The sequence below is a fragment of the Pleurodeles waltl genome, chromosome 8 (assembly GCF_031143425.1).
Source record: "Pleurodeles waltl isolate 20211129_DDA chromosome 8, aPleWal1.hap1.20221129, whole genome shotgun sequence".
Classification (NCBI taxonomy): Eukaryota; Metazoa; Chordata; class Amphibia; order Caudata; family Salamandridae; genus Pleurodeles; species Pleurodeles waltl.
This window is the reverse complement of record NC_090447.1, coordinates 744,396,935-744,413,953: the sequence shown is the minus strand read 5'-3', so window position 1 is coordinate 744,413,953 and position 17,019 is coordinate 744,396,935. Positions and strand designations below refer to the sequence as shown.

At 40.1% G+C, this 17,019-nt stretch overlaps 1 protein-coding gene across 1 annotated transcript in view; it reads left to right on the top strand.

Annotated features, from left to right (window-relative positions):
- Positions 1-17,019, top strand: part of F7 (coagulation factor VII) — a 195,809-nt gene that overhangs the window by 54,420 nt on the left and 124,370 nt on the right. The window contains exon 5 of the mRNA XM_069204956.1: positions 2,412-2,549. Within this exon, the coding sequence (XP_069061057.1) occupies positions 2,412-2,549 (138 nt within the window). The remainder of the gene's footprint in view (positions 1-2,411; positions 2,550-17,019) is intronic.

Sequence of the window (17,019 nt, the reverse complement as noted above, 5' to 3'; positions counted from 1 at the left end):
GTGAAATTCACCATTTATGGTTTGCCGAGCTAACCATAACTTGCACCACAGCCATGCATTGTTTGTGTTCTCACATAGTACTTTACTCATGACATTGTCATGACATTGTCATTTATGACATCCCTGATTAAAACTATTCATATCTTCCAGCCTGGGTAAAAGGTCAAACAAAAATGTGCTCTGGGACATTGACCAAACATAACGCCCTAGAGGATGAATCACATAGGGGGTGGAGGATAGTGGTGCCAAGATGACATCTGAACTCCATAGTCACTCGATTCACTAAGAATGTTCTGTGAATAGATGCAAGTTCCTCTTGACTTATTTCTGACTTTCTCCTGCAGGATAAGGAGGAAGTTACACCTACACACTTAAAGTATTTTTGTGAATCACAGCCCACAATATACCCCTCAATTGGTTACTTTTTATTTTATAATTGTACTTGTCCCTTTTTAAGGCTAAAAGATTCATTGTGCTCCTCATCATCTAGGAATAAACCTAACTTTAATGTGTTTGGCCTAACCTCTCGCTCACCCACCATCCTCCACTGACTCATCCTCACTTTGTTGGACACAATTCCACTGCTTCATTTATTACCCCTTTACTTCTGTTCATGCCCTATTTTATATCCACTCAAGTATGGTCTCCCCATCTTTCCTTGATAATCACTTTATGAGAAAGGAATTGATCCAAGAGACCTCACTCTTGAAATACTGTGGAAATACTATGGCTGTGACCAGCGCTATATTGATATGAGGTAAGGCAACAACGTTAGATCGCAACATATTAATCCTGTTAAATTACTTAAACCACCCAATTTTTTTCAGTTTGTGGGGAGTTCTCCATCTGGCAAAATGCAGTTTTTCTTGAGCTTTGAAAAGCCTTGCATGTTTCCTGATGTGTCCTTCGTTAGGATCAAGACCCCAAGATTAATTCAATATAGCCTTGTAGATAACCCCGAGTTATGGGCCCGAACTGCAGGGTAGGGCATATAACAGGGAAAGGGCCTTTAACAACTGTTAAAGCCCAAGGCAGAAGGGCTATATGGCTAATGGAACATTCCATCCACTGAGGGTAGAATATTCTAGATTAAAAAAAGAGATACAGAAAGGCAAACACTGAAATGTTAAAGCAAAAGGCATAACCACTTAATTGTCTTTAAATGAGCTTCCAACATTCCAGCTTCTACTACAGCTTATAGTCTGCCATTGCAAGCTGTACCAGCCATTAAAGGCCTGCTCCAGCGTTAAAGGCCCGGGCCGAAGGTTGGGGCCTTGCACAGGGAAGCGGGCCTTTAATGGCCGATATAGCCAGCAACGGCAGGCTGTAAGGCTGTTACAGCATTGACCCAACAACTCACCGCCTAGAGTGTGAGGGAGAAGGGTCCTCAAGGCCTCTCTACATTTTACACATTTAAGTTCAGTGCCAGCTCGAGATGTGCACTGCTTATTTCCTCTGCCACTGAAAGTAAATGAGGACGAAGATAAAATATATGAGGCGTTTACCCGACATATGTATGGATATTGGGCTTTCATATGAAGAAAATTTCACTACAAGAGGTAGGAGAGACGCAAGTATCCCATAAAGAAACCTGTCCACTTTTGAACGCATACGCGCTACAGCAACAAACGTGCACAAGACTTGTAAACTGTCACTTTCCTTTTATTCAGAGCAATGTAAGTAACTAGTTTAGATCTTTTGTTTAGTCTGTGAGTATGAGTTGTAAAGCGCTGTCAGACAGGCTCAGTGTTTTACCTTTCTAATTATTATTCAGCTTGATGGAAAACATAATAAAGCCCATTCCTAGTTGGGCCTTTTTAAACATTAAACTGGCTGGAATCAAAATGGTATGTACTTTCCTTGCTTTCTGTTTGTGGCTTTGCTAGTCACCAGTAGGTTGCCATGTTTCCAAGATTAAAAATGTCAACTGTTTGTGGTAGTTTTTAGAGTCTGCAAAGGCCTGGACATGATGCTAAATAGGGCTTTAAACAAACAATATTAAAATGACTTTTCTGCCTTTGTCTAATTATTAGTCATGGATAGTTAACGCAGCCCTACAACACATTTAAAAGGGATTTCTGTATATATTTGTTGTTTGAAGTATGTACAGACCATACAGCGAAACAAATAAACAGTTTTATAAACAAACAGGTACAGGTTGTCTAGTTTGCAACACTCGTGGTAGAGGGCCTTTACCAGTGATCACAGATCTCTGCAGCTCCATTGTCTTCAATGGTGCTCAACATTCCAGTGCTTTAATATCTGTTCTGTTCCCCACTTGTGTGATAGAGAGGAGATTTGTTCTATTTTGATAGAAGCATTTGTTCACTAATATGTTTTTAATTTAAATGTTTTTCGCATAGTCTAAATGACGGAATCTCCCTTATCATAAGTTTTTAATGTATTTTCAGCGCTGAATTTGACTTTGAAGTGCCTCTATGATAATGGCCAATGTGAACAATTCTGCCGTGACACAACTACTATTCGTGAGTGCTGGTGTGCCGATGGATATACTTTATCAGATGATGGTGTGTCATGCATCCCCACAGGTACTGTATGTTCTGCATGCAAGGATATTTCTATTATTCACTGCCGAATTTATATATTTGTGTAGCATACTGCGCAAGGATGTGGCTTTGCGCAGCTATTACTGTGTCTTAATTGTCTGCTATTGTATACAGCCCCTTAATGAGGACGTTCTAAGTGTCTAGCTTTTTATTGTTAGTATTTAGAACATTCACAAATCAACAACTTCATCTTTTAAACAAAACCAGAAAAATCCTTATAAGTAAGTGATAGCGCGCCCAGTCCTTAGTAAGTAAGTGACTAATGAACCAATAACCAACATTGATAAACAAGATAAACACTTTATGGAACCACAATAGAAACCATACTAATCAGAAATAACCACTACTCATGAAAGGGTTAACAAGTTGTATTCCCTATTGCTTACAATTCTAATCTTCTGTTAATTCAATCTTTATTCAAAACAATTTTTTACTAATTCATCAGTTATAAGACATTATTTCTTGAAGAAAACATATGCAGCAAAGCAACGCCATAAGCTATGAATATCAGCATTAATAATGTAATTCAGCAATTAAGTTTGTCAGTCATTTGTCACCGTCAGCGTCACCCCTAACAACCTACCTAACCAAGATTAGCATTAGCATGAGGGTCTTCATGCGAAAACAATATAGAAAAAACATTAATTTGATAAAATTTACCTAAGTGTGAATCTCTATAAAACAGCACAGTTGGTACCTAGAAGAAAGGGCACATAATTGTCAGTCACATATCATAGCTACCTATCCAAGATGGATCAACAACAAGTCAGTCTTCGTCTTCAGGTCATCAATAGTCAGCTACAAATCAGGCTCACAGAGTATGAGCCCAATATAAGCACCTAGGACAGCGTCTCCTGACGTCATCAACTTTCTCCTCACAGTTCTGATTCCTCACCCCTTGTCATGACTTTTTATTAGGGTCTCACAGTCCATCCCACTAATTAATAATTGGTCAATTGCTCAAAAGATATGACTCTAACCTATAGTTTTCATTTACCAAATCATATTCTTATATTTCACAAAATGCTGATTGGTTCTTCTTGCGATGAGGACATCATCCGGCTCTTCAGGTATCAAAATTGTTGCACATGGTTCTCTAGTCAGTGCTTCCGTTGTTTAAGTCCTGGGAATGTACATTTAGCCTACACTACACATAATTGTTTCGAATTGTCTTCACCATCTCCTGTCCGTCTATACATTGCAGAATGTTCTAGCTAAGCGACTTGAACTCTGAGCGGTTCAAGGTCTCTGTCTCCAGTTACCAGTCCTTTGCAAGGCGTTCGAATTCTCCATGTTCAGAGCGAGCAAGGCACAGTGAAACTAGACCTCTGGTATGGCTAACTTAAAACTATTGAATTAATACAAAACATAGGTTATACATCTCATTATAACATATTAGTACATTTTTCTCGTATGTTTTCATTATTTCGCATATTTAGTCACTTTAGTCCATATGGTGAACACTCCTCGAGGGCACATTTCTAAACACACACATTATTTTCTACTATTAATTTCTCTATGCATTTTTCTAATTAATATACACACATATGTCAATAATAATTTCTTAATTAACATATCTGCTCCAACAGTCCCTCCTCTGATGACTAAATATGTCATCACACCTTTCTTGTCAATACTTTACAATTCTGTCTCAGATGTTTTTTGTCTTTTCCTTGAATTTTCCCTATACATTTGTCTCCTAAGTGGTTCTCCCCTCCTCTGATCATTTTTAGATGTCCTTAATTGTATCTTTTGCCATAACTTGCATGTACCCCATAATCCTAGTATGGAAACAATCACAATTAATATTCCCTGGACAATTTTCCATAATGCCCCACTCCAAAAATGACTAAACCAATTTCCCACAGAGGCAAATCCCTTTCCAACTTTTTCCCAAAACCCTGGTTCCTTTAAATCCTTCAAATCCTTGCTTGAATTAGTTAGTTTAGTAAGTAAGTGTCTTATCTCCTTATCATTCTCTGGAATATAGGAGCAACAATGCCTAGCATTAATCATTTTACAGACTTCGCCGTCTTTTGCCCAAATTATGTCTAAAGCAAGCCCATTTTGAAGTGTCATAGCTCTATCCGCAGGCAATTCAGTATTTAACAGGAGTATTGCCCCTGTAAAGTTTGTCAGCATGTTATCCACAATAGTAGACAACTTTCATATTTTAATTGCATTCAGAATAACTCCTACAGAAGGAATTATTGCACCAAAAATATCTCCCACAATTGCAGAAGAGATTTCCCTCCTCTGTCGCTCATGATGTAATTCAGTCACTTTCGGAATTTTCTTTAAATCATCTATCTGATAGATTTTAGGGAAAACTATCACCAAATAACATGTCCCATACCATCCTTTAGGAAGACACTAATAAACAATAAGTCCACAAACATAGTAGATTCCAGGAATCGCAGGGTCCTGACCATTCAGCATAAAATTCCATTTACTCTGAAACAAGAACACATGCCTACATTCACTTGTCCCACAAATAAGGTGTCAGTGCTTGATTTCGGTCTATACATACAAAGCTTCCCTACATGTATCTAAATGCATCTAAAGCTAGTTTCCCTTGCATTTTAATAGCAGTGTAAGCATAATCATTCTTATAAGTCCTATTCTCTAACCCCTTCTCTAGCCTCTCCTTCAATGCTTCCTTCTGTCACCAGTATACCCTATAAAGTTTTTTTCTAATGGGGTTATTAAGCATAAGCAGTTCCAAATGTTAGTGTTGGCTCTGCTATCTCCTAACTAATACTATATCATGCTCTCTATCTACTTTACTCAAATATCTAATAATAGGAATGAAGGAAAACACTGCATCGTGATTGGAATAAAAATATTGAATATACTCTTGGTTATAGAATCTGGTTAGTAGCAGACTACAAGTTATGCCATATGTTAAAGGCAAGCTATGGTACGTAACCCCTTCTTCCACAGAGGAAGGAATTTGCTTACACACAAGACAATTCCTTGCATCCATCGTCTCCACATACTCACTCAACAACCGATAGAACACATTAAAAGAAAGCTCTCCTTGTGCATAAGTATAATCATGCACATATTTTTCATCTAACATAAACTTCTCTAAAGCTGTTAATGTAGTAGTTTCAGAAACAGAAGCAATAGTAGCCTCCTTTATTTCATGAACAGACATACCACAATCATTATTATGAACATTATTCCACACATAATTGTCACTCCAACACTCAAGTACCTACAATATCTAATATTTCTAACGCAATTATTTAATTCAGCCATAATCTGTATAGAATCAGAAAGCAGAAATAATCCTAAATTAAAGTGCAACAGGAAAAATCAAAATTGGGAAAATCAAAATGTTTCTTTCTCACAGTTCAGTTTCACACGCAGGAACCCTTTTCTCCTTTGTCAAAAATCGGTTAGCAGCTTGTCACATCCAGGTTTTCAAATGTCATATCAGGTTATCAATGTATTTTCCAGTTTTATTTCAACAGTCTCTCTTTAGATTTTTCTTCAGTTTAGCTCAACAACTCAGTCTATTGATTCCTTTCAGGTTGCATCAAAGTACTGATTCGGAACTTCTCTGTCAAAGCAAAAGGACATGAACTAGTTTTGCCATTCACTTGTTGCCGCATATGCCCACTCAGGACCTGCGTATCTTCGACTTGGTACTCTTTTTCTTTTCAACCTTCGTTCTCCTCCTAATTCTCCTTCACTTAATTTGTCTTTTCTCGTAGCTTCCACTTCTTCCTCTATTGGTTCATTTATTACCAATTCTTTCTTCTTTCCAAATTGTGATTCAGGCCAATTGTCTCCTTCTCTTGTTCCTTCTGTCAACATTATTTTCAGAATTGGACTCTTCTCTTTTCCTTTTTCTATGGTGTTTTGTCTTGATGGACCTGCAACGAGTTCAGGAGGAGTCGGACCACTTTGACTTTGATCTGTCTCAACTCTTTCACCCTCTTGATCTGGCACTTGCTCTGCTTGTTTTTCAGCACCGTCTGCTTCTGGGAGAACCCCTGCTATGCTTGGTTCCCCTGCTGTATCCGTTGAGTTGTCAGACTCTTGCTCACCCTCCTGTAATTCTTCACTTTCGTCTCTTACAGGGGTGATTGAACCATCTTCCACCAGTTCAGGATCAATCTCCGGTTCAATCTGCTCTTGTTCTGGCTCAGGTACAGCCATCTATTTCGCTGCTGTTGGTGCTCTCAACAACACTTCTTCATGTTCTTGCGGACTCACCACTCTCTTTGTATGGCTTGCGTGTATCCAATTCGGTAGTCCTGCACACTTCACAGCTGTCAAGGTTGTGAGCACCACCTGGTACGGACCCTTCCAACGCAGCTCTAAACAAGTCATTCAAACATGCTTTTTGATGATGACCCAATCTCCAGCTCTCAGATTGTGACCTGGGTCATGGATGGGTGGCAGGGTAACAGCCTGCACCTGCTGAGAGAAAGATCGAACCACATCAGCCAGATCCTTGCAGTAGTCCAACACAATATCATCTGTGATATTGACAAGAGCATTAGCTGGAATTGCTGGCAACCTCATTGCTCTGCCCGTGAGAATCTCATGGGGTGACAGTCCTGCCTTCCTGTCAGGAATATTTGCATTGACATCAACACCAAAGGTAATGCATCTGGCCATTTCAGATTTGTCGCTGCACACATTTTGGCAATTCTTGATTTCAGTGTACCATTCATTTGCTCTACAAGTCCTGATGCTTCTGGGCGGTAACTGCAATGCAACTTCTGCTCAATGTTTAATGCTGCACATAAGAGTTTAATTACTTTGTTATTGAAGTGTGTTCCCCTATCTGATTCTAAAGAGATCGGAAATCCGAACCATGGTATTAACTCTCTAAGCAACAGCTTTGCTATTGTGAGACTATCATTCCTTCGGATGGGATATGCATCAATCCAATGACTAAAGACACCCACAATCACCAACAAGTACTTCAATCCACCACATGCAGGCATCTCAATGAAATCCAACTGCATCCTGCTGAATGATCCGCCTGCTCTTCCAATGTGGCTCAAGTTCACCACTGTCCCTTTCCCCACATTTAGTTGCTGACAGAATACACATCGATGACACACTGCCTCTGCTGCTTGTCTGAATTTTGGATTAAACAAATAAATTTTAAACAGCCTAACCATGGCATCTCTTCCAATATGTGCTTGGCCATGGTAGTAACAGGCCATCCGAGTCAACAAACTGTTTGGCAGTACCATCTGACCCTCCTCAGAAACCCAAATCTCATCAGGTCTTTGAACACACTTGAACTTTACCTAAAGCTTTTTCCCTTCCTTGTCTGCATTTTCCTGCAATGTTTTCAATTCTTCTAGTGTATCAATTACTTTCAAAGCAAAACTTGCACAGCTATTTTCTTCTTTAGGCATTAGCTCCAACTTATCCTTAAACGATATACAGTTCAATGCGCAAAACCTTGCGACTTGATTCGCATATCCATTTCCCAATTAAATGTAATCCTGTGTCTTTTGGTGTACACTGCATTTTACCACAGCAATTTCATCAGGTAACTGTATTGCGTACAACAACTCTTTGATTCGGTCGCCATTTCTCACTGGGGTTCCAGTAGAGGTCATAAAACCTCACTGCCACCACAACTGACCAAAATCATGAACAATTCCAAATCCATATTGACTATCAGTATAAGTTGTAACTCTTAATCTTGCAGAAACAGCATGCTCTAGTAAGAGCTACTAATTCTGCTACTTGTGCAGAATATACACCTGGAAGCCATGAAGCTTCTAATGTGCCTGTAATTGTGCACACAGTATATCCTGGTCTCAGTGTGCCTGCCCCATCTCTGAGACACGAACCATCAACAAAGATAATTTGGTCATTTTCTTCTAAACACGTGTCTCTAATATCAGGCCACGGTTTTGTACACAGCTCAGTTACCTGAAGACAATTATGCTCAATATCTTCCTTTTTTTCAATTTCAACTGTGTCACTTGGAAGCAAAGTCGCTGGATTCAACACTGTACATCTTTTCAATGTTAAATTTGGAGCACCCAATATGCTCATCTCATACCTTGTCAGTCTTGTACCCGTCAAATATTGGGTTTTTGTTCTTGTCAGTAAAATCTCAACAGAGTGTGGTACCATTACTGTCAAAGGGTATCCCATGACTACCCCCTCACAGTGGGAAAGACTTTGACCAACTGCGGCTACTGCATGCAGACAACCTGGTAAAGCTGCTGCGACCGGGTCCAAGGTAGCTGAAAAATAGGCTACTGGGCGATAAGCACCTCCATGGACCTGTGTCAAAACAGACAAAGAACAAGCATCATGTTCATGACAAAACAATATGAAAGGTTTTGTGTAATCAGGCATTCCCAATGCTGGAGCTCTGCACAAACTCTCTTTCAATTCAGTTAATGCTTTCATCTGTTCTTCATCTTAGGTAATGGGATCTGTAACTTCCTTATGTGTCAACTGCTGCAAAGTTTTAGCAATTTCAGCAACATTTGGAATCCACTGCCTACAGTACCCCACCATTCCCAGAAACATTCTGACATCTCTCTGTAAAGTTGGGGGACTTCTCTTCAGAATCATAGTAATCCTCTCCCTGGAGATTCTCCTCAATCCTTTCTCAATCTGGTGTCCCAAATATTTCACTGACTTTTGGCAATACTGCAATTTCACAGGTAAAACCTTATGCCCAAATTCTCCCAAATTATTCAACAGGGCAATCGAGCCATGTTTACACTCGTCCCTTGTTCTGCATCAGATCAACAAATCATCAATGTATTGTACTAGGGTCAATTGATATGGCAATTCTAATGTCTCCAGGTTCTTTTTCAAGATCTGATTAAACAGTGATGGTGACTCCGTATACCCTTGTGGAAGCCTGCACCAGCTGTAGACTCTGTCTAGGAATTTGAAACTAAAAAGAAACTGACTATCCTCATGAACAGGCACAGAAAAGAAAGCTTGTGACAGATCTACCACTGTGAACCGTTCTGCATTGCAAGGAATCTGAAATAATATCACTGCTGGATTGGGCACTACCGGACTACATTTAACCACCATGTCATTCACTTTTCGCAAGTCTTGCACAACACGCACTTTCCCACATGGCTTTTTCAAACCCATTATCTGTGAATTACATGGGCTGCTCAGCACTTCTTTCAAAACTCCTTGTTTTGAAAAGCCTCCAATTATTTGTGCCACTTTCATTAAAACAGCTTGTGGCATGTTATACTGTGGTAGCTGCGGGAACACTACATTGGGCTTCAGAGTGATTTTAATCGGCTCCAGCCCCTTAATCACACCTACTTCTTTCCCTGTCAAATCCCAGACCTCTTCCTTCACTGCTCCCTGCAAGTATGCATGCAATTCTTTCACAGTAAACATTGGGAAAAATTCAATCAATGGGTATTCTCCATAGGCATTGCTAACCATCATTTCAGTCGCCTGTTCTTCTTCATCATCAAAATTTGTCTGGACTTCTATCCCAGTGTCTGAACAATTAATGGAACATTTTGTCTTACACAGTAAGTCTCTTCCCAATAGGGATACAGGGCTTGAATTGCACACCACAAATCTATGCAATCCTTGGTAATTTCCAATTTCAACCTGAACTGGCTCTGTGACTGGGTTGGTCAACTGTCTATTCTCCACACCCACAACTTGAAATGTCCTGCCTGAAAGAGGTAGATTCGGGACTTCTATGCTTCTTAACGTAGAGCGCGTAGCTCCTGTATCCACTAAGAATGAGACCTTGTAGGCCATCACTTTCCCCTTCACAAAAGGTACTCTCTGATCTACTTCTAGGGAAGCAGCAAGCATACAAGCTCCCTCATCCGAACTGTCACTCATCCATTCTTCATTTATTTCATCCTCACTGTAAAATGGAATCTGATGCACTGTGTTATTACTACTGTTGTGTCTTTAACCTGTGATCAGCTGAGTAAGCATCACCTTTGCTGCTCCATCGGGGCTTGAGGTACCTGCATTTGCTGTCTAGGTACAATGGGGACCTGCTGCTGTACTGGTTGTAATTGGGTAAATTGTGCGCCGGCATTTGCTCCACCGGTAAGAAATTCTGTCCTCGATTCTGAACATTAGGAATTAATTCTTTCATTCCATGGGACTTTCACAGTTTGAAATGTACTGACATCACCTTGCTGAACAACACCATCCTACGCCAAATGACACGGTAACATCTTTTTCATTCCCTGCATGTCATTCTGGACAACCACAGCCCCTAAGTCCAGACCATGCATCATGTCAAATCCACGCCCTCTACCTCTCACTTTAGGCTGAAACATAACAGCTCCCTGCTGCGGCGGCATAGGTGGTACTATAGCCCCTTGCACTCCTGTCTGGGCTGATTTTATTTGCATCACCATTGCTTTTTCTTTCAACTCTTTCTGCTTCAATTCAATCTCAACCCTACAGTATTTTGCATACACCTCATCAATTGGTTTTGCCTGCCAGCAAATGTGTGTTTGTATGTGTGTGTGTATGTGTGTATTTATTTATATATATATATATATATATATATATATATATATATATATATATATATATATATATATATATGTATGCATGTATGTGTATATGTTGTTTCTGTGGTTGGCATGTTCGTGGGTCATTGCATGGCTCCTGGGTGGGTTGTTATACTAGATATCTATGAATTCCTGCTCTCATCTTATCACACTTATCTACCCATCATCATATGTCATGTCTCTATCAAACTATCCTCCATTCTCACTCTGACTCATCCCAAATCCTTTCTACTACTTTCATCTAAATAACTCTGCCTAAGCTCTTCCATTCGCTTCCACATCTAACTCACCAAACCTCACTCTACTACCGTGACCTCCCACACAACCCTACTAAATTCTCGCGCATTTATCTCACCCTGCTACTATGCTCTCCCTAACCCTTCCACATACTATTCCCTCCTCCATCCCCCTTTACTCATCCCAAGCCTTTGGGTTGAGTAAATTAAGGATATAATCCCAATCAACACTTCTGGATTTCTTTCCTCCTCCACCCCTCCATTACTCCAGTCAATCTAACTAACAAACTCTCATATCCGTGGCTCAAATTAACTCATAATAATACTAAAACTGTACTCATTATTTCCCGATACTAATCCATCACTAATTCTTGTTGGGTTCCAGAGTAGAGTGCTACTCACCGAAAAGCGCTTCGACGCCTCGTCAGGGGTAGTAAGCGCTATATAAATACGATTACAATACAATACAATACAAATCAAATGATTCTTAATCATCTGCGCTACTTCTACTCTCAAACCTTCGACGAACCAACACAAAATGCAACATGTCCTTCGGCTCAATTGCTTCCTTACCACACTACTCCTTAAATGCTTTCAACAATCTTTCATAGTAGGTATGTATTGACTCTTTAGACTCTTGGACCGTTCTACCAATCTGCTGCCAATCAATGTTTTTGGGAGAAATCCTTGTCTTCAGCAACTCAGTCACCTTATAATAATTTTCCATTACTTCGGGTGAAGGTGCACCTGTTACTTTATCCCTTTCCGGTTCACTTGTCGGCCAGTCTACTGCTCTCTTACACTCAACCCACAAGTCTGCTGGTACCACTATCTCCAATAGCGTGTCCAAGTCTTCCAAACAAACATTTGGAAAGCTTCACAAATCTCTCTGTCTGTTGATACCACTCAACCGGCTTCTCTCTCAATTTTGGATAATCATTTGTAAATTACAATATATCACTCCTGTGCCGTGGAACATGACCAAACTGCCATCCTGGAATTTCTCTCATTGGAAGCATTTTAACTGATTCGCCCTTGTCAACACCTTCAGACCCTTCTTGTGAATCCCGTTTTCGTTTATCTTTTTTCTTTGTCCATCTACCTTCCCACTTCTCTAATGCTCCCAAATCTGTGCACTCTGCAGCAATTCTCTCAAGAGTGCCTTAATTCCTGCTGATCTCATGTGTTCAAAATCGTTTGCCTCAAAATCTAATCTGTAACTACGTGTTAAATGCTTTGTTTTCTCAATCTTGATATCATGCTTCTCTGCTAATTCTGCCAATTTCTGAAATATTTTACTCACTTCTCTTGTAATCTTTGGGCATAAGCACCTCAGCTCTTCTTCGGTGTAAGATTCCCATCTGTTCACACCCATCGTTCCCTCAACTAATTCAGTTGCTTCTATATTCAAGCTCACACGATTCATCTGTTCTGCACCCTTAGATGCATTTTGATGTGTATTTTAACTATCTAACCACTCACTCAACTGCTGAGCTGACAATCCCTGTAATTAAATATGACTCGCATTTGGCACTGGTAGCTGTTGCACCACTGCACCTGAAGTTTGCGCAGTCAAAAGTTTCAAACTCTGACTCGCGTTCAGGCCATTCACTGCATCTGGAAGCGCTACAAGGGGACTAAGATCCATTAAAGGTTTAGATCCATTGAGAGTTTGTCCTGCAGACGACATCACTCACTCCCCTCCACACAAGACTTTGTGACATTTCATTCTGTTCTCCTGCGTCCGATTTCTTCTGCACAAATAAGGGTACCGCTGGACCAACAGTAATTGGTAGCGATATTGCATCTGGAGCTGCCTTAACACTTGCACCTTGCGGGAATGTTACCCCCATTTCCTGATTCATGACTGGTGTAATATCTGACTGAGATCCTGTCAGTGATGTAAACTTCGGCAAACCCTGCGCTTGTGCTGCAGGCAATAACATTGATTTCAGGTCTGTCTGAACCAGCATTGGCTTCAGAAGCACTTGCTCCCTTGGTACCATTATGCTCGAGACCGTCTCAAGAACTGGCACATCTGGATAAATTCTCTGCACCGAAGGTGGATGTATCTACACCTGAACTACAGTAGTAGTTCCTGCATTAGTTGTACTCTTTACTACCCATGGTATTTGTCCGTCTAGTGCCTGTACAGCTCCCTCGGCTCCCTTGGTTTGTGCTGGAGCAGCTGTAGTGGCAGTGGCACTAGTGCCTGGACCCCCCGAATAGGTCGTTAAAGGTCACTTAAAAGCTGCGTAATAAGATCCTCAACATCAGAATCTTCATCAATGTAAGACTTTCTCTTTTTCTTTCTTCCTGCACTCTCATCCTCTCTAGCACTATCTTCCTTCTCTGCCTCATCTCCCTCCATAATTGCAGGAAACAATTTGACATCCTGTAATGTCACTGCTCTCCATTTCTTTTGTTCCCAATCCTATCTAGCTTCAGCTAATGATTTCTCTACTCACTTCATCCTCCTTTTGAACTTCATCTCTTGTTGCTTTCTGGCCACTAGCTCCTAAACCACTAAAGCTTCAAACTGTGCTGGTCTCAGTAATGGCTTCATGTCGTACAATGACATTCGCAATTGATCCAAAATTCTCAAATTAAACGTTCCATGCTCCAGAAACACTAAAGACCCTTGTTTTTTAGTTAACTTACACCATTGCGTCAACCACAAACACGGTGTTACACCTCGCTCCTCCATCACAATGTAAGCCGGTGTATTTTCCGGTGGGGTCGGCTCCCCCACTGAAGCTTTAATGTAAGTATCACCCTTCATAGCACTCTTAAATGCCTTGAAAAACTTAATTTTGCCTGCTTTGTTTACTTTTGATTCAATAATGAAATGACTTTTACTCCCAAGATTCCCTTCACCCGCTTACTCAACCAATTGCCTCTTATGGACGGCTGCCAATCCGCTTGCGGCTTTTCTCACTAACCGACCTATCCCAGCGCGGCACACTCTGATGTCACACTCACAAACAGCGGCTCACAAAGTCTTGCGGCTCGTCCTCCTCAACTTGATTCACACAACTAATGCAAATTATTGCGAGCACTTACCAAAAACCAATAACTAAAACAAACTTGCTGGTTTACTACAGGAAGGGACACAATCGCTTCAGAGACTTTACAGATTTTCACTAATGGCCCTTTCGCTCATATAGCTATTCCTCTTTCTCAAGTCTCCCACATTCGCAAGCAAAGTTCGACCCGCAAATTTCACTCTCAACTGATCAATGGGTCTGTCCTGGTGCACATAAAACTCACCAAATCTCAGTCGAATTTTCATTTACTCAGTTCTCACACACACTGATTTGTTGACCACGCCCAATCAACCTACTAAATCAGACAGTTTACTACATATAACCAAGTGTCTCCTACATTTGTCAATATACTCAAGAGTCTTAGACCACGCAGGGTCCGTACATCACCAACAACCATGTGGAGAATTTTTTAGCACAAAGCGCCACACACATATGAGGTTCGACGACTTTCCCTACTCTCATACTACAGAGTACGCACACTCCTACTAACCTCAACTGGAGTATGCAGACTCCATACTTACCTCACATACATTACAATTCACCTGCGATTTGCTTAAGCCTATGCAAGCGCAACCTACCACTTTCACACTGTCTCAAAATATGCCGAGAACATATCCAACTTTACTAGCAGGATCCAGGATCCGGGAAATTCATTTCTGGGCTTAAGGGGACATCATCCTTGCTACAATTGCCATTTCAGAAAAACAAAATTAAAATATCATAAAACAATACGAGCAAATAACCTTAACTTAGACTAATACCATAACCAGTAATCACCACATAACCAGTTCTCCAAGGAAACTAACCATCAAACTGCTACCAAAAACTGATAGCGCGCCCGGTCCTTAGTAATTAAACTTACAAGGGGACGCGTATAGGTCGATGAACCTTTTGAATCCCATGGAGTATCCTAGTCATGCAGTGCCTACTGAACCAATAACCAACATTGATAAACAAGATAAACACTTTATGGAACCACAATAGAAACCATACTAATCAGAAATAACCACTACTCATGAAAGGGTTAACAAGTTGTATTCCCTATTGCTTACAATTCTAATCTTCTGTTATTTCAATCTTTATTCAAATCAATTCTTTATTAATTCATCAGTTATAAGACATTATTCCTTGAAGAAAATATATGCAGCAAAGCAACACCATGAGCTATGAATATCAGCATTAATAATGTAATTCAGCAATTAAGTTTTTCTGTCATTTGTCACCGCCAACGTCACCCCTAACAACCTACCTAAGCAAGATTAGCATTAGCATGGGGGTCTTCCTGCAAAAACAATTTAGAGAAAACATTAATTTGGAAAAATCTACCTAAGTGTAAATCTCTATAAAACAGCGCAGTTGGTACCTAGAAGAAAAGGCACAAAATTGTCAGTCACATTTCATAGCTACTTATCCAAGATGGATCAGCAACAAGTCAGTCTTCGTCTTCAGGTCATCAATAGTCAGCTACAAATCAGGCTCACAGAGTTTGAGCCCAATATCAGCACCTCGAACAGCATCTCCTGATGTCATCAACTTTCTTCTCGCAGTTCTGATTCCTCACCCCTTGTCATAACTTTTTATTAGGGTCTCACAGTCCATCCCACTAATTGCTAGTTGGTCAATCGGTCGGAAGATATGACTCTAACCTATAGTTTTTATTTACCAAATCATATTCTTATATTTCACAAAACGCTGATTGGTTCTTCTTGCGATGAGGACATCATCCGGCTCTTCAGGTATCAAAATTGTTGCACATGGTTCTCTAGTCAGTGCTTCCATTGTTCAAGTCCTGGGAAAGTACATTTAGCCTACACTACACATAATTGTTTCAAATTGGCTTCACCATCTCCTGTCCGTCGGTACATTGCAGAATGTTATAGCTAAGCGACTTGAACTCTGAGCGGTTCAAGGTCTATGTCTCCAGTTACCAGTCCTTTGCAAGGCGTTCAAGTTCTCCATGTTCAGAGCGAGCAAGGCCCAGTGAAACTAGGCCTCTGGTATGGCTAACTTAAAACTATTGAATTAATACAAAACATAGGTTATACATCTCATTATAACATATTAGTACATTTTGCTCATATGTTTTCATTATTTCACATATTTAGTCACTTTAGTCCATATGGTGATCACTCCCCGAGGGCACACTTCTAAACACGCACATTATTTTCTACTATTAATTTCTCTATGCATTTTTCTCATTTGTATACACACATATAAGTTATTAGTAATTTCTTAATTAACATATCTGCTCCAACATAAGCATCCTCTTGCAAGCAATTGTGTGCTTTCAAAACCGGGTCAACGTTTGTTTGATCTTGAAGGATGCTTTATTTGATAATGGAATGATCCAGAAAACCTTTACACCACATAGCAAGTAACTTGTCTGTACATTATTGCCAACCACTATACAACAAGATCGTTAAATTTTTTTACAATTATTTTTAATAGACATTTTCAACTGTAATACACAAGTAACAACAGAACAGCATTGCCATTTAAGTTGATATACAGTGCTGGTGTAACATCAAGGGGCATAATAAACATTAGTCCATATTTTGGGTAGGGTACTCATGCATCATAATATTCAGTGTGTCCCGTGGGGGTCTCCTCATTATGAGACGCCAGGTAGGTGGTCATA